This window comes from Ascaphus truei, chromosome 17 (assembly GCF_040206685.1).
Source record: "Ascaphus truei isolate aAscTru1 chromosome 17, aAscTru1.hap1, whole genome shotgun sequence".
NCBI classification, from domain to species: Eukaryota; Metazoa; Chordata; class Amphibia; order Anura; family Ascaphidae; genus Ascaphus; species Ascaphus truei.
Genome location: NC_134499.1, coordinates 402,474 through 423,435, shown reverse-complemented (window position 1 = coordinate 423,435; position 20,962 = coordinate 402,474). Strand labels below are relative to the sequence as shown.

Sequence of the window (20,962 nt, the reverse complement as noted above, 5' to 3'; positions counted from 1 at the left end):
TAGTGATATGCTACAAAAACTCAATGACAAGATAGACCAGTTAACTACCCCCAGCAGCTTACCGCCGCTAGTAGAAGCACTTACTTTAGCCACCCATGCCCAAAGCTACCGGAAGTTAAAGGCCTTCTCGGGGACGCTCCCTGTGCCCACCGGGGAGGATGGGATAGAGACATGGAAGGAACACACTAGGGGAGTAATGGAAGAATGGTCTTGCACCGACGTGGTGAAACAGCAAAGACTCATGGAGTGCCTGCGCCCCCCAGCATCCACCTTGATCAGTATTCATCTAGAACAATACCCCGAACTAACCTCTCGTATGATGATCGAGTTCCTAGTGGAAGCCTATAGCGCAAAAGAGGATGATGGCGCCCTGTGGGCCAAGTACTATGCCATAAATCAAAAGGAGGGGGAAGATCTATCTGCCTATATACACTGAGTACAAATCTCTCTCGGGCCGTTGCTGCATCATAAATATGTGACGCCCTCTCAGATGAAGGAATATCTCCATAAACAATACCTCCGAGGGTCCAGTCCTACTCACCCTATAGCTAGCATGATCCGTGACCACCTCACGCGGGGACCCCCCCTCGTTTATCCAACTCCTGCAGCAGGTCAAAGAGCACGAGACGCATCTGATGTTACACTCCCCTCAGAAGGCTAAACCCAAAGGGAGTGCTGAGAAGAAGGAGGAACCCACAGACAAACCCGGCTCCGAAAAGCCGAAATACGCGGGACGGATCTCGCCTCCGTACGACCGCCGCGCTACCCCCAGGGATATTTCATGCTACAAATGTGGAAAGAAGGGACACATATCGTACGACTGTCGAATGGGCGAATCTCGACACCGGAGCCCCTCTCCCAAGAAGTTCACGCCACAGGCCATGGTTTGCGGGGTGTATGCGGCCGATACCGACATGCCCGGGACCCCTCAGGGGGGAGAAGACCCAGCGGAGGATGGTAACCGAGTGGGAGCGTTGATCCGGGTGCTAGTGGACGGAATCTACTCCTCCGCTCTACTAGACACAGGGTCCCAAGTCACCATCATATACCGGGGGTTCTATGATTGCCATCTCCAAAAGCGGCCTCTGAGACCAGCCGAACATATCAAGGTACACGGCCTAAGTAATGACGACTACCCCATCGACGGCCTGGTGACCGTGGACACCTGTAAATACAACAGCTCAACACGGGAAAATCTCACCCCATGAAGGTGGACGCCTTGGTGTGTCCGGAACCCAAAGATACGCCCAAGTACCCAATCATACTCGGTACGTATGCTGATATTGTGCAAGCCGTCATCCGGGCCTACTTACACGAAGCTAATGAGCTACCCATGTCCAGCCTACAGTTACAGCTGGTTCAAGCTGACCCAGCCCCTCCCAAATCCCCCTCGGAAGACTACGGGCTGTTGTTCTGTGGGCGGGGAGGATTGACCCAACTCTCTGCGGGCGGGGAGGATTGACCCAACTCTTTCCAGGGGAGACGCAGAGGATCCCAGCTTGGTGTGCCTACGCTGACTGAAAGCACCCCCGAAGAGGATGTCTGCTGGGGATATCGCCTTGTACCAGAGTTTCGCAGTTGGCCCGCCGCCATTCCCCGTTGAATTTTTGTAATGGTACAGAATCGGTCGCCCTTCCCCATGGCCATCGATGTGGGTCAACAAATAGGGAGGATTTATCCTGTCAGCTCAGTGGATGAAGCCGTGCAAGTAAACGCGACCAGAGTGGAAGATCCCGGGGCATCGTTAGACTTTGACTTTGGCTCTTCCGACCTGCCGAAGCCTGGAAGGAGCGATTACGAGTACAGCTAAAAAAAAGAAGAGCCGTGTTCTCTACCAGTGAGATGGATGTGGGGTGTAGTCGCAATGCCCAACACACCATTCGTATGACTGATGAAAAGCCCTTCCGGGAGCGTTCACGTCGACTCGCTCCCAGGGACGTAGAGGATGTAAGGGCGGCTATCAACTAAATGGAAGCAGCCGGATTGTCATGGAGTCACGAAGCCCTTACGCCTCCCCTATAGTAGTCGTGCGAAAGAAGAATGGGACAGTGAGATTATGTGTGGATTATCGAGCGCTGAACAATCTAACGGTACCGGACCAGTATAATCTTCCCCGCATAGAAGAAATCCTAGATACCTTAAACGGGAGCCAGTGGTTCAGCGTACTGGACCTTCGGTCGGGGTACTACCAAGTCCCCATGAGCCCCAAATATCAAGAGAAGACAGCGTTCGTCTGCCCCCTAGGGTTCTATCAATTCACCCGTATGCCCCAAGGCATATGTGGGGCGCCGGACACCTTCCAGCGGCTAATGGAGAAGACTCTAGGGGACTTTCTAAAAGTATATAAGTAAACTCCTAACAGCCATTGCTGCTAGCAGCCATGCTTGTAAGCAGATATGCTTTTAAGTAGAAATGTTTCAAGTAGAATATGAAGTTTAAAAAGGAAGTTCAAAAAGAAGTGGAAAAGTGGAGACCACCTACTGCTTCTGATTCCTGCTTTTGATCTACGTTGGAAAAGAGGATATCATCTATCTAAGACTGCACATCTCAACACTTAACTATTGCTGTGATGCTGCATTTATTTTTTATATTTGCTGCAACCTCACTTATTTTCAATTAATGCACTTCCTTCCACCAGTCTCCTTATGTCTCTAACTCTATTCATATATCTCCATCTCTCCTTTCTGCCCCACTTCTCAGTTCACATGAACTCCTTTCTTACCTGCGTCCTCTGTCACCACACAACTATACACCCTGCACTAAAACACACCCCTATAAATCATCCTCACACATCCTCTTTCTATCCATGCTTCTCCTCCTTGCTTCTGGGGATATCTCTCCCAATCCTGGTCCCTGCCTTATTTCTACTTGCTCTCGTCCTCGCCTCCCACATACAACTTCTACTCCTTCTGGTGTTAACCCCTCCAACCTCATACCCATCCCCTGCCACCCTCCCTCCTCTCTCCCTTTCTCCTGTGCCCTTTGGAATGCTCGCTCCCTCTCTAACAAGTTCCTCTCTGTGCATGACTTCTTTCTCTCTCACTCCCTGCTTCTCTTTGCTATAACTGAGACCTGGCTCACTCAGTCTGACTCTGCTCTGGAAGCTGCCCTCTCTTATGGTGGCCTTTCCTTCTCCCACACTCCGCGCCCTGATGGCAGGGGTGGAGGTGTGGGACTCCTGCTCTCCTCTCTCTGCCGTTACCGAACTCTTCCTATTCCCCCCTCTCTTGCCTTTCCCTCCTTTGAGGTTCACACTGTCCAGATCTTCTCTCCTCTCCCTGTTCATGTGGCGGTCATCTATCGCCCACTTACCTCTACTCACCCCCCTTCTGCCTTTCTCTCTCACTTTGAATCCTGGCTCTCTTTCTTCCTCTCCTCAGACTCCCCTGTTCTTCTTCTTGGGGACTTCAATTGCCACATTGATGACCCCTCTCTCCCTTGGGCTTCCCGCTTTCTTTCTCTAACCTCTTCTTTTGGCCTTCAACAGTGGACTGCAGCCAGCACCCACAAGGATGGCCACTACTTAGACCTGGTTTTCACTAAAAACTTCTCTCTCTCTGATTTCTCCATTTCCCCTTTTCCTCTCTCTGACCATCACCTCATCTCATTCTCTCTATCTCGCTTCTCCCCTTCTCCACCTCCATCTACCCCCCGGTTCTGCAGAAACCTGCGCTCTATTCACTTACCTGACTTTGAGTTCATGTTACACTCCTCCCTCTCCTCTCTAAGCTCTGCTACAGACCCTGACAAACTGGTCAGGAACTACAACTCTGCCTTGTCCTCCTCTCTTGATCTACATGCCCCGCTTTCTCTCTGCCGCACTCGCCCTTTTAACCCTAGACCCTGGTTAAATTCCCATACGCGCATGCTGCGTTCCTCCACTCGTTCCTCTGAACGCCTCTGGAGGAAATCTCATACTCTCGCAGACTTCCTTCACTACAAATTTATGCTATCCTGTTTCAACTCTGCCCTCTCGCAAGCTAAACAAGCCTACTTTTCTTCACTAATCAACATGCACAAGTCTAACCCACGCCGACTGTTCTCTGTCTTTGATACTCTACTCAAACCACCCTCAGCTGCCTCTCCTCCTCCATCTCCGCTCAGGACTTTGCTGACTATTTTAAGGAAAAGGTGGAATCCATACGTCAGAACATCCCCTCTGTTTCTTCCTCCCATCCTACACCTCTTCCTAACTCTCCTCCTGCCTTCCTTGACTCTTTATCCACTGTCTCAGAGGAGGATGTGTCGCTGTTGATCGCCTCTTCTCCCTCTACCACTTGCCCTCTTGACCCCATTCCCTCCCATCTCCTAAAACCTCTTGCTCCTACTATAATCCCTACGCTCACGCACATTTTTAACTCCTCCCTCTGCTCTGGAACCTTTCCATCCTCCTTCAAACATGCAACAGTCATACCATTACTCAAAAACAGCAAGCTTGACCCTACCTGTCTTTCTAACTATCGGCCTGTCTCCCTCCTGCCTTTTGCCTCTAAACTCCTTGAACGTCTTGTATTCGCTCGCTTGCTCCATTTTCTCAACACCTATTCTCTCCTAGACCCTCTACAATCTGGCTTCCACACTGCTCACTCCACGGAAACAGCCCTCACTAAAATAACTGACGACCTCCATGCTGCCAAAGACAGAGGTCATTACACTCTGCTCATATTACTCAACCTCTCTGCAGCATTTGACACCGTGGACCACCCTCTTCTCCTTCACATTCTCCATACTCTTGGCATTCGGAACAAAGCTCTATCCTGGATCTCATCCTACCTCTCCCATCGTACTTTCAGTGTCTCTTCTGCTAATACCTCCTCCTCCTCTATTGATCTCTCTGTGGGGGTACCCAAGGGCTCTGTCCTGGGACCTCTTCTCTTTTCTCTTTATACACTCTCTCTAGGTGACCTAATAACATCTTTTGGGTTTAATTATCACCTCTATGCTGACGACACACAAATATATTTCTCAACAGCCGACCTTACACCTGCTGTACAAACCAAAGTTTCTGAATGTCTCTCTGCTATATCATCCTGGATGGCCCTCCGCCGCCTTAAACTCAACATGGCTAAAACAGAGCTCCTCATACTTCCTCCCAAACCTGGCCCTACTACCGCCTTCTACATTACTGTTGGAACTACGATCATTCACCCAGTAGCCCAAGCACGCTGCCTTGGGGTCACACTCAACTCCTCTCTCACATTTGCCCCTCACATTCAAAACATTTCTAAAACCTGTCGCTTTTTCCTCGGCAATATAACAAAGATACGCCCTTTCCTCTGTTGCTCGACTGCTAAAACTCTGACTCAGGCCCTCATTCTCTCCCGTCTTGATTACTGTAACCTACTGCTGTCCGGCCTTCCTGCCTCTCACCTGTCTCCCCTACAATCTATCCTTAACGCTGCTGCCAGAATCACTCTACTCTTTCCTAGATCTGTCTCAGCATCTCCCCTCATGAAATCCCTCTCCTGGCTTCCGATCAAATCCCGCATCTCACACTCCATTCTTCTCCTCACTTTTAAAGCTTTACACTCTTCTGCCCCTCCTTACATCTCAGCCCTAATTTCTCGTTATGCACCATCCAGACTCTTGCGTTCTTCTCAAGGATGTCTTCTTTCTACCCCCTTTGTATCTAAAGCCCTCTCCTGCCTTAAACCTTTTTCATTGACTGCCCCTCACCTCTGGAATGCCCTTCCCCTCAGTACCCGACTAGCACCCTCTCTATCCACCTTTAAGACCCACCTTAAGACACACTTGCTTAAAGAAGCATATGAATAGCACTGTGAATATTCTGAACACATGGCACATAAAGCTTGGCCCCCTGCAGATGCACTTACCAGAACTCCCTCCTACTGTCTCTGTACGTTCTCCCTTCCTACCAATTAGACTGTAAGCTCCTCTGAGCAGGGACTCCTCTTCCTTAATGTCTAAAGAACTTATTCCCATGATCTGTTATTTATATTATCTGTTATTTATTGGATTACCACATGTATTACTGCTGTGAAGCGCTATGTACATTAATGGCGCTATGTACATTAATGGCGCTATATAAATAAAGACATACAATACAATACAATACAATACTTGAACCCCTGAGAATGCCTGGTGTATTTAGATGACATCATAATCTTCAGGAATACCCTGGAAGAGCATGAGGCTCGGCTCTTGAAGGTGCTGGATAGATTATCCCAGGAAGGGCTCAAACTCTCCTTGGATAAATGCCGGTTCTGCCGGACCTCCGTGATGGATTTAGGACACATAGTGTCCGGTGAAGGAATTGCCACGGACCCCGCCAAAATAGAAGCTGTTGTCAACTGGCCCCGCCCTGATAATGTGGGAGAGTTGCGCTCGTTCTTGGGGTTCTGCGGCTACTATCGCAGATTTGTGGAGGGGTACTCCCGTTGGCCAAAGCCCTCAACAGCCTACTCAAAATATATCCGGTGGACGCGGGCCAGAAGGCCAACCCTGCCCGACAGCCCTTCGGGGACAAATGGACACCCGAGTGCGAACAAGCTTTTAAAGACTTGAAACAGAGCCTGACAGCGGCTCCAGTACTGGCCTATGCAAATCCCGAACAGCCATACATACTACATGTGGACGCTAGCCTGAGTGGCCTAGGGGCCGTGTTACATCAAAAATATCCCGCGGGATTGCGACCCGTTGCGTACATCAGCCGCAGTCTCACTGCCAGCGAGCAGAATTATCCAGTGCACAAACTCGAATTCTTGACCCTTAAGTGGGCCATTGTAGACAAACTTCGGGACTATCTGTACGGGGTGTCGTTCGAGGTATGGACCGATAATAATCCTCTCACCTACATCATGACTTCCGCCAAACTCGATGCGGCCGGCCATCTCTGGCTGGCGGCTCTCTTTAATTACAATTTCACCCTGAAATACAAACCTGGCCCCTTGAACATTGGAGCGGACGCCCTGTCTAGGCGACCGGGGTTGGCCACTACCCCGACGAAGATCAGTGGGAAGAAATCCCAGGGCCAGGAATAAGAGCTTTATGTTGCACCGCAGCCATCGTAAATGATCAAGTAGCATTTTCGGAATTACGAGTGGCCGACTCCCTAGGGTGTGCCTCCAACGCTATACCTGAAGCCTATCGCGACCCTAGTGGAATGCATGTTACCCCCGACAAGATTATCGCCTAGAAAGATATAGTACGATACCAAGAGCAGGACCCGGTCGCAGGGGCCATTCGTTATGCTATCCGACACAATCACCGGGCCCTCCTTCGACAGACTCCGGGGGATGTAGAAGGTATACTGATGCGGGAAGCGGACAAATTCGAGATACAAAAAAATCTGTTATACCGAATTGTAGAATATCATAACCACCCGAACCGACGACAATTAGTGTTACCGAAACGACTGCAGTACCTAGTATTGAAAGCTCTCCATGACGAACATGGTCATTTGGGGGTAGATAAGATTTTTGGACTTGAGAGATAGGTTCTTCTGGCCCAAAATGAGAGAAGCCGTGGAGCATCACTGTCGTAGGTGTAGGTGCGGTGCATTCAGCGCAAGACTTTGCCCACTACAGCTGCCCCAATGGGTCACCTAAAAAGTACGGGACCTATGGACTTAGTCTGTATGGACTTCCTCTGCATCGAACCCGATAACCATGGCATAGGAAATGTGCTGGTCATTACCGATCATTACACCCGCTACGCTCAGGCCTTTCCGACCAAAGATCAAAAAGCCATTACGGTGGCTAAGGTACTCTGGGAGAAGTATTTCATGCATTATGGGCTTCCTCAACGCCTACACTCCGATCAAGGGCGGGACTTCGAAAGCAAATTAATAAAAGAACTGCTGAACCTCTTACATATCAAAAAGTCCCGTACTACGCCCTACCACCCTGAAGGAGATGCACTGCTGGAACGGTTCAAACGCACTCTACTAGACATGTTGGGCACGTTAACAGGAGTGGAGAAGACTAAATGGAGTCGCCATGTGGAAACCCTAGTCCATGCTTACAATTGTACACGACACGATTCTACTGGGTTCTCGTCATATTTTCTCATGTTTGGTCGTGAAGCTAGACTGCCTGTGGACATACAGTTGAGAGTCTCCACGGATGGAGTACACAATACTACCCACTTCTGCTATGTACAGAGATTGCAAGAGAACCTACAGCGGGCCTATGTACAAGCCGAGAAATCCGCTGAAAAATTGAATGCCAAGAATAAAAGGCGGTTTGATCATAAGGTGAAACACAGAGACATTAAACCTGGCGATGCAGTACTTTTCCGCAACCTGGGAGAGCCAGGAAAACATAAATTGGCCGACCGCTGGCGGGAGGGGGTGTACGAGGTGGCCTCTCAATTGCCCGGTCTTCCGGTCTACCACATCAAAGACTCGGAGGGCCGGGTGAAAACCTGGCATCGTAATCATCTGCTCCCTATTCCCCAAGTAGAGGAAGGAGATTTGGAGTGGCCTGCATCCCCATTGGATGGAGAAATGTCATCAGAGAAAGAATCAGGGAACTCCGATGTTCTGGAAGATCCACAAGAGGGAACCTCTCAAAGGGGTCCTCAACATGGAGCATCTCCCGGTGGAGCTTCAGGTAAAGAGCTCCAGGAGCAATCACCCCAGGAGGTGGCTCCGGAAAATTCAGTATTAGACCCGCGGAGCCCATGCGTCGTACCAATCCAAGACCAGACCGAGACCACAAGCCCCTCAAGGGAAGAATTCAACGTACCAGATGCCGATAGTCACTCTCCCACGGGAGTGACCGAACAGCTGTTAAGGAGGAGTCAGAGAAATGGGCAACCTCCAATGAGGATGGCCTACGATCAGTTTGGGGCACCCCACTATGAGGCTCAGCAGTGGGCTCGCAATTGAGTGCAATCAGTTATTGTGATGTTTAGCGAGATGTACAAGCTGATTTAGAGAACCACGTGTATTAGACATATTTCATTATATAATGATGTGCCTGTTTAGCGTTGTCCAAGCGGGGACGTTGGAATCCACAGGGGGGAGGATGTAGCCGTGATCCCTTTCTCACCCTTGTTGTTGGAGGAGGGTGCGCTGCATAGAGAGTACTATCATATGGAGGCTCCGCGTCATGCAAGACGCCATGTTCTGGTTGGCACCCGTATAGACCTAACCTAGACAGAGGTTGCGCATGCGCAGACGAGTGTGGCCAAAGCCCACGAAGGAGGAGAGTGCTAATTGGAGGGAGGTAGTGAGACACTGGTCCCAGCAGCCCCGCGGAGACCCCGTGATAGAGTTGAGCCAATGGACTGGGAGCTTGGGAGAGGAAAAGGAGGGGGTTGCGCGCACGTTGGTTGAGAGCTGGCTGGAGAGGAGACGGAGCTTCGGAATAGGGGAGGCCAACCACCCCTGCGTGGGCCGCCTGCCCCCAGGCCCAGTCAGGCCCTGAGTCCCAGTAGAGACAAGCGGAGCTAGGGATTGCCATAGTGAGGTTCCTGATTCCCGTTAGTGCCACAAGATCGATAGCAGGACTGTTCTAATTGGTGAGAGGTCTGGGCTCAGACCCCGCTAGCCAGCCGCCGTGTTTTTTTGTATTTCTACAAGTGCACCAACGGTACCATCATTTCATTTGGGACACAGTGGCTGCGCAGTCACACTCACATATACATATCTATCAGACTCACTTGAGGGTGGGAGGACTTATCCCAAGGGGATTGGATACGGGGTGGGATCACCCAGTGGAGGGACACGGGAGGGTTGGCGTTCGCCGTGACGCTAAGTAGAGTGTCTCCTCTAGGGAGGTCCGCTGATATCTATATATGTGTAAGGTATTGCATGCAAGTAAAGTCGTTTGGTTAAGGTATCCTGCTGTGTGGTGGTATTTATCCTGTATACGTCCTGCGAAGATCCACTCCCCCTCTGGCGGGAGCTGTCGCAGGTGGAGGCGCTGCACCCATTATAAGTATTGCGCGAGTACCCCAGGCTCTCCGTGGCAGAGACTTAGGCCCTGCGAGCCTACAGGTGATACAGTACCGAGTAGTGGCCTGCGTTCGATAGGAAGCAGGGCTACATTTGGAGGCGCTGCTGAGAGCTTAGACCTGGGGTGCCCCCTCGAGACTAAATTATTACCGCCATGGCCCTTCCTACACAGGGTAGCGGCCTACGTTCGATAGGAAGCAGGGCTACAAATAAATAAAATAAATAGGATGTAAAAACAAGATTTATTGAGCATCGGAGCAAAAACAATAGGAGGAAAGAGGAAACATACACTGTGCTGAATACAAGTATACAGTATCATCATTAAAGCTTATGGGAATTGATCAAATTCTACCCACATCTACAGGTACTGATAGAGACAAGGCACTGCTACAGAAGGAAGCATACTGGATGTTCACATTGGGCACAGTGTTTCCTAAAGGGCTTAATGATTTTTTATCATTTAATTGCTTTTTGGAAAGTAGATAACACACATATATTTATTATGATTTATTACAGATACTATACTTTTCTGCTGCTGCTGGCCTTCTCCACGTCCCTTGTTGCTTCTTTTTCTGAGTAGGTTGGTATGAATAACATACTTACAATTACCCTTTTATTTTAATTCATTAACTTTTTAAATCACCTGGGTATTAGGAGCACTTGTATTAGGCTAAGGCCCCGCTGCCTCAGACCACGCGCCTGCACTGCAGACAGGTGGCGCGTGGAGAGGCACTTGACCGCTATCTGCGGTCTGTAGGGAGAGGGAGCGGCGGCCGGGGGGCGTGGTTTGAGCGGAGGGCTGCAGCAGGGGTCTCCCGGGCTGCAGGAGGGACCCCCCACATGCCCTCTGCTGCTCTCCGTGCTACTACCCTTCCCCCCACACATGCCCTCCTCTCCGTGCTGATCCCTCCCTCCGTCGGTCCGTACACACACACACACTTCCCCCCTACCTTTTGGAGGTGGGGGAAGCTCTGACAGCTCTAGCCCCCGCTCCCGCCGCTGATAGGCTCACCAGCGCACCACGTGACGTGTCACTGATCGGGATCGCAATTCTCTTGCATCCCCTGCCGGCTGACGCGTCACAGCGCATAGTGAGCCGTGCAGCAAGGGGGGGACTGAGACAGGCTCGGGGGAATACCTGCTGGTGAGTAACGCGAACGCGGCAACGAGCGCGCCGCCGGACGCAGCGGGACCAAAGCCTAAGTCACTTTCACTGTGTCACTTTCTCTCTCTTTTATGAAATGAACCTCCTGTGACATCAACACGCTTGACACTCCCCTGTACCTTTATTTGAGTAAGGATGCTCTAATCAAGCACTGAAATGCCAGAAGTTATAAGTGCGCATGTGCGAAGAGGAATACATCCACTCAATAGGAATCGTAGCTCACGAGAAGGGATCTGGATATACAACCGAAGACGGAGGCTAGTATGGGCGGTACAGAATGGCTTTGATTGAAGGCGGTGATGACCAATGGTAGACGTGGATTCGGAGGATGGCCTGGATAGTGAATCAACTCTCGCGGGAGTTAAGGGCCAACCAGAAGAGGAGGATGAACGGCCAATAGGCGCTGCTATACTACTAGGGCTGACGTCAGAAGGAACCAATGATCGCGAGAGCTGGGGACCCACACAGAGGGATGAAGAGACGTGATGACGTCACAAGGTTCGGATCCATGCGCACATTGGAAAGCGGAAATGACATTGAGAAGATTGATTGAACATGTGAAAGGACTAGGGGGGTGATTATTTACCTATATATAGTTGTCACTTTGTATGTTGTATATGCCAGTCACTTGAAAAAGACCTGATAGGAGGCCGAAACGTTGTGCTTAGTTTAATAAATTTCATATTCTCAAATCCGCAGTGCCTTGGCTCTTCCATTATTCTCTATATGCGCATGTCTCAGCTACCAATGTGAGTAGCCATTTTTTACCCTGTTTTCATAAAACCCATTTTTGATTGATCTGCGCTACGGAGCTTGCGCTCTCCTCTCTCGTCTTGTTTAATTAAAGAGGTCTAGTGATGGTGGTTGCAGAGAGGAAGCCCTCGAGCCCTCCCCACAGCACATATACACTGTGGAAATAGAGGGGTTGCATAAGGCACTGGCATTTGCAGTGGGAGAGCCTGGTCCAAGATACAGATCACTTCATCTTTACAAGTCTCTGAGATGTTCAGCTCTTCGGAACAGTGTGCATTGTTATACTGTGCAGAGCGCACTGTCAGATGTATACAGAAACACTATCTCATCGCCCCCTTCCCTGTGTGGCTGCTCACCTGAGTCCCCGCACGGCATGGCGAGGGGTCCCCACTCAACCGGCCTGTGGCACTTAGGCTGCTGTCCCACTGCAGAGGGAAGGAAAAGTGGAGGATCAATTACTCCCCATTTGCCCGACCTCACACAACCCCAAACCCAGACTTCTCAGGCTGAAGGAAGGTGCTTTATATGGCCCAGATCCTGGCACTGCCGCTGACTGTGTGTGATCTCACACATCCTCCCTGTGCCTCACTCTGCCCCTGGCTCAGCCACTGACTGTGACCTCACACATCTTCCCTGTGCCTCACTCTACCCCTGGCTCTGCTACTGACAGTGACCTTCCACATCCTCCCTGTGCCTAACTCTGCCCTCGGCCCTGCCACTGACTAAGTGTGACCTGATCTATCACCCTGGCTCTGCCACTGACCCCCAGCGTGACCACTGGGCCCACTCACCATGTCGGTTCTCGGAAGCAGGTGCAGACTTGCTCGCCGTGACCTCAGCTCTTGTCGCATGCGTACACACTCCTGAAACCAGCCAATCAAAAAGCAGAAAACAGTCACAGACAGCATAAGGGGTTACAGGAAAACAGAACCGTTATTCCATGTAAGCCAGAAAAATTACCTTAAAAATTCAGATATACACAAAAAATAAACAATAATATCACTGAATGACAAGGCTTGACGTGAGTTTGTAGGCCGGCCACCTTGAAGCTGTGATGACACAGCAGTCAGTGCTCTCTCACCTCAGGGTACAGGCAGGGACTAGACTGTCGTCTCGCGAGCCTCCGCTCCAGTGCAGGCAGCCTCCCCTGCAGGCTCTCCAGTAGTCCAGCCTCCAGGGCCTGGAAGGCCTCCAGGGCCTCTGCCTTCCTATGAGCGCCACCAAGACAGGTGAGTCACCATGGTAACGGGAGGATTACCAAATCGTGGGAAACAAGAACGAGAGAGGGATTGCGTAACCATGCCCTGCCTCTGTGCCACAGCCTGGCCCCCGCTCTGCCTCTGTGCCAAAGCCTTGCCCCCGCTCTGCCTCTGTGCCACAGCCTGGCCCCCGCTCTGCCTCTGTGCCACAGCCTGGCCCCCGCTCTGCCTCTGTGCCACAGCCTGGCCCCCGCTCTGCCTCTGTGCCACAGCCTGGCCCCCGCTCTGCCTCTGTGCCACAGCCTGGTCCCCGCTCTGCCTCTGTGCCACAGCCTGGCCCCCACTTTGCCTCTTTGCCACAGCCTGGCCCCCACTCTGCCTCTGTGCCACAGCCTGGCCCCTGCTCTGCCTCTGTGCCATTACCTGGCTCCCACTTTGCCTCTGTGCCACAGCCTGGCCCCTGCTCGGCCTCTTTGCCGTAGCCTGGCTCCCGCTCTGCCTCAGATACTCAGTATGACCTTGGCTCTATCTCTGTGTCGAAATCTAACCCCAGCTCTGCATCTGTGGCTCACTCTTACCTCCTGACCCCTGCCTCCCTGACCTTGGCTGTGCCTCTCCTTGACCCCAGCCCTTTCTCCCCGTGCCTCGCCATGGCCCTGGCTCTGCCTCTCTGTGCCTCACCCTGGCCCTGCATCTCTGTGCCTCGCCCTGGCCCTGATTCCGTGCCTCGCCTTGACCCTGGTTCTGTCTCAAGGGCCTCACCCTTACCCTGCTCTGCCTCTCTGTGCCTCGCCCTGACCCTGGCTCTGCGCCTCGCCCTGACCTCTGCTCTGCCTCTCTGTGCCTCACCCTGTCTCCTTGTGCCTCGCCCTTACCCTGCTCTGCCTCTCTATGCCTCGCCCTGACCCTGGTTCTGTCTCCCTGTGCTTCGCCCTTACCCCGCTCTGTCTCTCTGTGCCTCGCCCTGACCCTGGCTCTGCGCCTTGGCATATCTGTGCCTTGGACGACGCGCGAAGATGAAACATCAGCGGTGAATTTCGTCTCAGCAGTGGGCCGCACAGCCGGGGAACGATCCCTTACCGGTGGGGATCCCAACCCCAAAAGCGAATACCATCTGTAGAGACATCAGCTGCTGTGCCTATATCCTATTGACATCTTGTGAGTAGGGCTTCAATTTTGCCCATCCGGACAGCAGTCTTTGTTACTTATATGTGTAGTGAGACAATCATCAAGAACCTTCGGAGGATTTATAGTCACTACAGGACTGGTTCATACCATATGGTCAAGACTATCACTGTTTCATTGAGTGTGTGAGGCGCCAGATTTCTTTTTTCTGTATGTATTATGTGTTTAGTTTATCTATGACTGTTCCTGGCTGCCCCCCTAATTTTTAGGCACTGAGTAATCACCCTGTAGAGTGTATACCACCCTACTTTTATTAGCATCAGCGCTGTAGCACTTACACCTTTTTTTCACATATCTGTGCCTTGCCCTGACCCCAACCCTGCATCTTGGTGCCTCTCCCTGACCCTGGCACTGCCTTTCGGTGCCTAATCCTGACCTCGGCTCTGCCTCTTCGTGCCTTGCCCTGACCCTGGCTCTACATCTCTGTGCCTCGCCCTGACCCCGACTCTCCCTCTCTGTGCCGCGCTATGACCCCGGCTCTGCCTCTGACCCACCTCCGCTCCTGCCCGAACATCCTCTCCACCTCTGCTCTCCCAGGGCTGCGTGTTCGGGCCATCAGCTCCCGGCTCTGGTTGTACTCCGGCCCCAGGCGCTTGGCTCGTGGTATATCTGCCAGCGCTGTGTACTGGCTCCGGCCTGCAGGTCCCCGAAAACCGCACTCAGAGTCCAGAGAACTGGTGGAAGAGGTGAGACGCCGGCTGACCCCCAGGCTAGGGTGGTCCTGACGGGCAGGAGAGGGGCTGCGATTCCCCCCGGCAAAACATGGCGACTGGGGGGCGGCACGATCCGTCCCAGACTTACCCCAACGATGGGAGCCACAAGAGGTATCCACATGTCCCTTCCAAGGAGCATCACTATGGAGGGCTGCGGGTGGGACTGTGGGGTCAAAAGGACATTGTGACAGTGATGGACGGTCCATTGAACCTGTCACTCCAACCACAAAGTGACAAGTCTTTCACTTTATCCACAAGGTGACACATTGACAGGAAAGCCATACTGTTCCTCCAATTACAAGATAGCTCAGTGACAGATGAGGCCTAAGGCTCATCCAATGTGTCTCATCAACTGCAGGGTGACAGTGAGACGGAATGGATCTGTGGCCCATAGAATTTATCCATCGCACCACAGGGTGACACAAAAAAAATGGTACTTATGGGCCATGAATCCATCCTGTCACCGCAGGGTGACACAGGCAGAAGGGATCTATAGCCCATCCAGTCTGACTCCCACCGCAGGGTGACAAAGTGACACAGTGTGGCGGTGAGAGGGTTAACCAGGCCAAAAATAAAGGTATTATGCCCGGCTGGTTAACCCTTAACCGTGTTGGGACAGAAGGGGATAAAATATATTGCAACTAGGTATCACTAAGGTATCACTTCCTAAGCCGTAGACCTCTAAACCGCAAAGTCAATTGGACACATGTTTTGTGGTCTAGCTGAAGTGCCTCCTTGTCAAAATGTATCCACCGGTCTCGTAAGCCACTTAAGCTGGAATTGTTGGCGTGTGTCTGCGGTTATGGATTAAAGCCAGCACGGATACATTGTACAGTATGCCGGCTTGTAACCCAGACCAATTATAGGTCAAACCTCAACCCACATCAGAAAGCCCGTTCAATTAAGTGGATAACTTGCGGTAGGAAAGAGCTAGCACTCTAATTTTTGGAGTGCAGATAGGTAAAAAGAAACCATAAACATACATATAAGGTTTATAATTGTTGCATAAGTAGAACATACTTTTATAAATAAACTGTATTGTATTATGTTTTAAAATGTACAGGCAGGAACTCTTTCCTGCCGGACCGGCAATGAGTCCATTAACATGCCCATATGTTATGGAAGAATGAGCTGAGGTATTTTTTCATCTCCGTACTTTAAAAGGCACCCTGCAGAGTTGGTGTCCCTGTGTCCAAGAGAAGTCCGGAGTTGAAAAGCCTCAGAGCCCCTAGGTGTTAGAGTGGCCGGGATGTTTGAAAGTATCAGATACCGGTGTGAAGTATGGGCACTTCACACTTGGTAGCCAAACCCCAGGCTTACTGTCGCTAGCTAAGAAGGTGGGCCCGGTATGCTAAGTAGCTCAGGTGTGAGGTTAGCACATGCTCTGTGCAAACCGGGAAGCAACTTCTGCCCTCTTGTAAGTCTTGGCAAGTCGGGGAAGATTGTTCCCACAAGAGGATTGGGTGTATATGTTCAGTATAGGGCCCTTAACCCTATAAAAATGCCTGTAGTCCAGTCCCAGTGAGATTCACCTGATTCACCTAAGATCAAGAATACAAAAATTACCTGGACGCTCTCTCTTTGTGCAATTGTAATAGTGTAATAAAAATATTACCACCACCAGGAGACCCTACGTGAAATACAATTCTCGTGCACGTCTCTGAGGTCCACTGCCCGCTGCTCGAACCCTAGAGGGGACTTTTCCTTGTCCCCAAACAATTAGAAAAAGAAACAAAGAACAAGGGGAGCACGGATGAGTAACACCAATATAAAAACCATTAAAAAGGTAGAATGGTTAGTATAATAACCAGACTTCTCTAATACCAAATATAGGCACAAGGGTCCATATGAACCGCAGTCAATGCGCTGTAGAAGGTATACTAAGACAGGGGATGAGTGAATAAGCAATGAAGATAAGTTAATACTCACACGGGCCTGTGTGAGTACAATCACATCAGATCTCTCTTTGACCCTTGATGATGGATACACCGCTTGACCACCCAGATGGTTCCTTGGATTTCTTCTCTGGTTTCTGGTGTGTTAACTCAACCCTCTCCTGTCCAGGGATGGGGAAGACGCTGCTGTCTCCAATTGACTCGCAGTAACACGATGCAGGGCACAACTCGTCCCGAGTGATGTAATCAATAGAGAAACTGGTAGAGATGAAAACACTGATACCAACACACAATTCAGATAGGAACAATACCTTTGGATCCGAGTCCAGACCAGCTATAATAATAGCTGAGCTCCCTCACCACCTGAGGGCTGCACAAGGGTTTATCAAAAAACCACAGTAAATGCAGCTCACAAGGTGTATCACAGGTAAAGGGGGAGGAGTTGGAATGGGATTAAAATATATAGTACAAATACTCACGCCCGTGTGAGCACAGACACAAAGTGATCTTTATGGTGATATTGTGATGGATTGAATAAAATGCCTATTTCTTCATCTGTAATACCATGCTATGTTCCTTACTCAAAATGCACCTTGAGAAAGAGCGGAAGCTCGAAACGCGTTGGTGGGGGCCTTAGGGCTCATTTTTTGTACCATGATCTGATCCATTAAAACCTTTTTATTGGGGACCCACTCTCTAGCATTTGTATTTTTTAGTAGTGCTCCATCTCTTCCACGCCGAACCTGTGGATTAATGTTGGGAATTCATAAGGACGAGTGGGGATTGTTGAGAGTAAGAATATAGCCCACAGGTACTTGGGCAACAACCACTAGACGTTAAGCTGCCCGAACTCCTGGTTTTCCGCGTTAACGTACGCTTTGCAGTAAGAAAGAAAAGTGAATAGGAAAGAAATAGGCAAGTGAATTTGCCGATAGGTAATCAAGGCATATGATGGTGTTGAGGAAGTAGGTATTGAGGGTTATTTTTTTTATGAAAGGTTTATATGCAGAAATTGGGATACAATTAGAGACTGTGTATATTGTTTGGAAGGGACCGAAAGTGTTATAAGTGAAAAAAAGGCAGGACATTTTTGCTAGTAATTGCAGTGCAGCCTTGAGAGAGAGAAGAGAAGGGAAAAGAATGGAAGTAGCCCTGTAACTGGTGAAAATTTTTATTTAAAAGGTTTGTTCGTACTGGCCACACGAATGGGTCTTTTAAACCAGAAAATATTCTTTTTCCTTCTGTTCTAATGGCAACTAGAAAGAGAATCAGAACAACAGCAGCACAGACCGCACCAAAACCCCCTTTTTTTTCCCTCCAAAGGAATGTGCAAAAGATACGGAAATTGCGCAGATGTTTAAATGAAAGAGGGGTCTTTTTCTGTGGGAGTGAGAAGCTCAGTGAGCGCCGTCTCGTGTGTTTTTGAATCCCACAGGGAAACATACCTTACGTTAATATGGGAACACAGGCAAGTAAGACAGAGAAAGGAATCTTAGCCTGCCACCTAGTGGCGGAAAGAGAGGGAAAGGAGCATGTTAAGAAAGCAAGTAGACTGTTTAAAGTATGTGGAATTACTGCAGCAAAAGGCAGGTTGTTACAGCCAGAAGAATGGCGAAAAATATTGAAAGAAAAGAGAGGAATTTTGAATGATAAAAACCTGCTGAAGACAGCGGAAGCCTGGTTTAATGTCGCCAAGGCTTTCCACAGAGAAAAATGGACCGAGCAGGAGATAGAAAAGGGAGGGCAGGTTGTATTTCTTTATCACCCTTGCGGTGACTGTACAAGTAACCCCCCTGAAAATGACCAACCCCCACCCTATGCTGGTGCTGACCCACCCCCCTGGACATGTTTAATGTGTGGCACCCGAAACCCCCAATGCAGGGAAGATTGTTATAATTGTGGTGTGCAGCGCCCCGGTGTGACTGATTCACCTATACTCACTCCTTTGTTACCTTCGCTCCCAGCTCCAACAGCACCCCCACCTATACAACCCACTACCCCGCCCACGAATGACAAACCAACCTTGACTGCCCATGTAGCACAACTATATCCTGTGCTGCAGGCGGACGGTTCCTATTACAACCCTAATGCCCCTGATGCCAGCCCTTTCACCCCAAACAACCACTGCCCCAGCGGTAGGGATTCAAGTCTACCCTGACACAACAATAGCACACAGACACAGCAGCAGTGTCCACTATAGTGCGCCCGATAGTTTTGACTCAGATGTTGAGTCACAGGCCGCTACACAGGAGGCGAACATGACTTGGAACCCTAACCCCAGACCCCCCCAGTACCCGACCGCGGCCCAAGGTTGTATGGGCAGACGCCCAAGCAGGTAGAAGGCGCCCCAATAATGTATGTCACCTTCCCCCCCCCAAGCCTCCTCCCTGGTAACCACCCTACCAGACCCAGAGAAACAACCTATGCCCTTTTATCGTAGAGTGGCCCAGATTCAAAAAAACGTACTCGGCAGCTCGACGGGATTTGGTTAGCTTATGCGAGATTAAGGCGGGGGAAGCATACTGGCCCATAATGGAAAAAAGCCTGACGGACGCTATGGTGACAGGTGATGATACATATGCCTCTGGGGTGGACTTTTGTGACCAATTACGTGACTGGGCCAGGGAAAAGCTGGCTGACCAAGCCATCAATATACAGGATGTGACTCAGGAAAAAGGGGAATCAGTGGAGAAATTCCATATCAGATTGTCCCAGGTTTTTTTTCCGATTTAGGTTTTTCCCCCTACAACAAAGCCCATAGTCAGATGTTATCTGCTGCATTTGTAGCCGGACTTGAGGCACCCATTCGGAAAGGTTTAATTATGGCATGACCAGAATTCCGGGTACTCCCTCTAGATACACTTTTGTTGGTAAGTGAAGGGTCTTGAATCAAGTCAGGCCCTGAAGAAAACCACCCCTATTATGTTGGCGGAGAATGTCTCTGCCCCCACTTATGGCCAAGGTTACAATCATGTGCAGTATGAGCCACGACCACCTCCCACTTGTTTTAATTGCGACCAGCCCGGCCATTTTAAAAGGAACTGCACGGCACCTAGACGCCCCGCAGGAATCAATATAACCCCGGAAACAGTAATTCCCAGTGGAATTAGGGCAGGGACAACCGCTACCCCGATGACCAGCTACCTCCCTGTCAAATGCCCTTTCAGCCCACCAATCATGGTGGGGACCAGCCCCGCTAGGAATCCGGCAAGCCTGTGTCAACCCCCCTTCTAGCCGTAGCCGCCCGGGAAGGAGAAGGTCCCCTAGCCCAGGTTATAATACCCATAGAAGGTCATCTCACCCCCTTCCTGGTAGACACAGGTGCAGCCAGGAGCGTAATTAGAGCTGCAGACATACCCGACCCTTCCTATTTGTCTGATATTGATGTTTCATGTGTGGGGGTAGATGGCACTCCATGCTCTAGCCCATTAACACGACCCCTGCAGATAGGTCCCTACCCTGAACTATTTGCACGATTTGTAGTTTCCTCTACCTGCCCGCTTAATCTGCTTGGCGCTGATGTTTTGTCCAGGTTACAGGCCTCCATAATATTCTCCGAGGACGGCACCATTGATGTAACCTCCCCGCTCTGGGAGTCAGATGTCTCTGCCCTTTGTTCCCTTCCGATACTTTTGGCATTAGCGGACAAACCCTCAGCCACCAGTATACCACCCGCTGTCATGGATAGGATCCCGTCCAAATTATGGTCCACAGGCCCTGAGGATATCGGGCACCTAACGGTACCACCCATTTTTGTACAGCTCAAACAAGGGGCAACGCTTTCCCGTAAACCGCAATACCCACTAAAGATAGCACAAGCTGATGCTATCACGAAACATGTTAAGGCTCTCCTTGCAAATGGCGCATTAATACCTTGCACCTCACCCTGCAATACCCCTCTTTTCCCTGTAAAGAAACGCACCGCGAAGGGTGAACCTGATAAGTATAGAATGGTTCAAGATCTTCCAGCAGTAAATGATGCAACTGTTTTAGACACTCCCATTGTCCCCAACCCACACACACTCCTTGCAGGGGTTCCGCCCACAGCGCAATACTTTACAGAGATGGATTTGGCGAATGCATTTTTCAGTGTTCCGTTGCACCCTTCATGTATGTATCTTTTTGCATTT

General features: G+C 50.4%; 1 protein-coding gene across 1 annotated transcript in view; it reads right to left on the bottom strand.

Moving 5' to 3' along the window:
* LOC142467806 (uncharacterized) overlaps nucleotides 1-20,962 on the bottom strand; it is a 157,200-nt gene that overhangs the window by 92,659 nt on the left and 43,579 nt on the right. The window contains exons 5-8 of the mRNA XM_075573669.1: nucleotides 14,719-15,100; nucleotides 12,922-13,048; nucleotides 12,632-12,703; nucleotides 12,197-12,265 (exon numbers count right to left, since the gene is read on the bottom strand). Coding sequence (XP_075429784.1) covers nucleotides 12,197-12,265; nucleotides 12,632-12,703; nucleotides 12,922-13,048; nucleotides 14,719-15,100 — 650 coding nt within the window. The remainder of the gene's footprint in view (nucleotides 1-12,196; nucleotides 12,266-12,631; nucleotides 12,704-12,921; nucleotides 13,049-14,718; nucleotides 15,101-20,962) is intronic.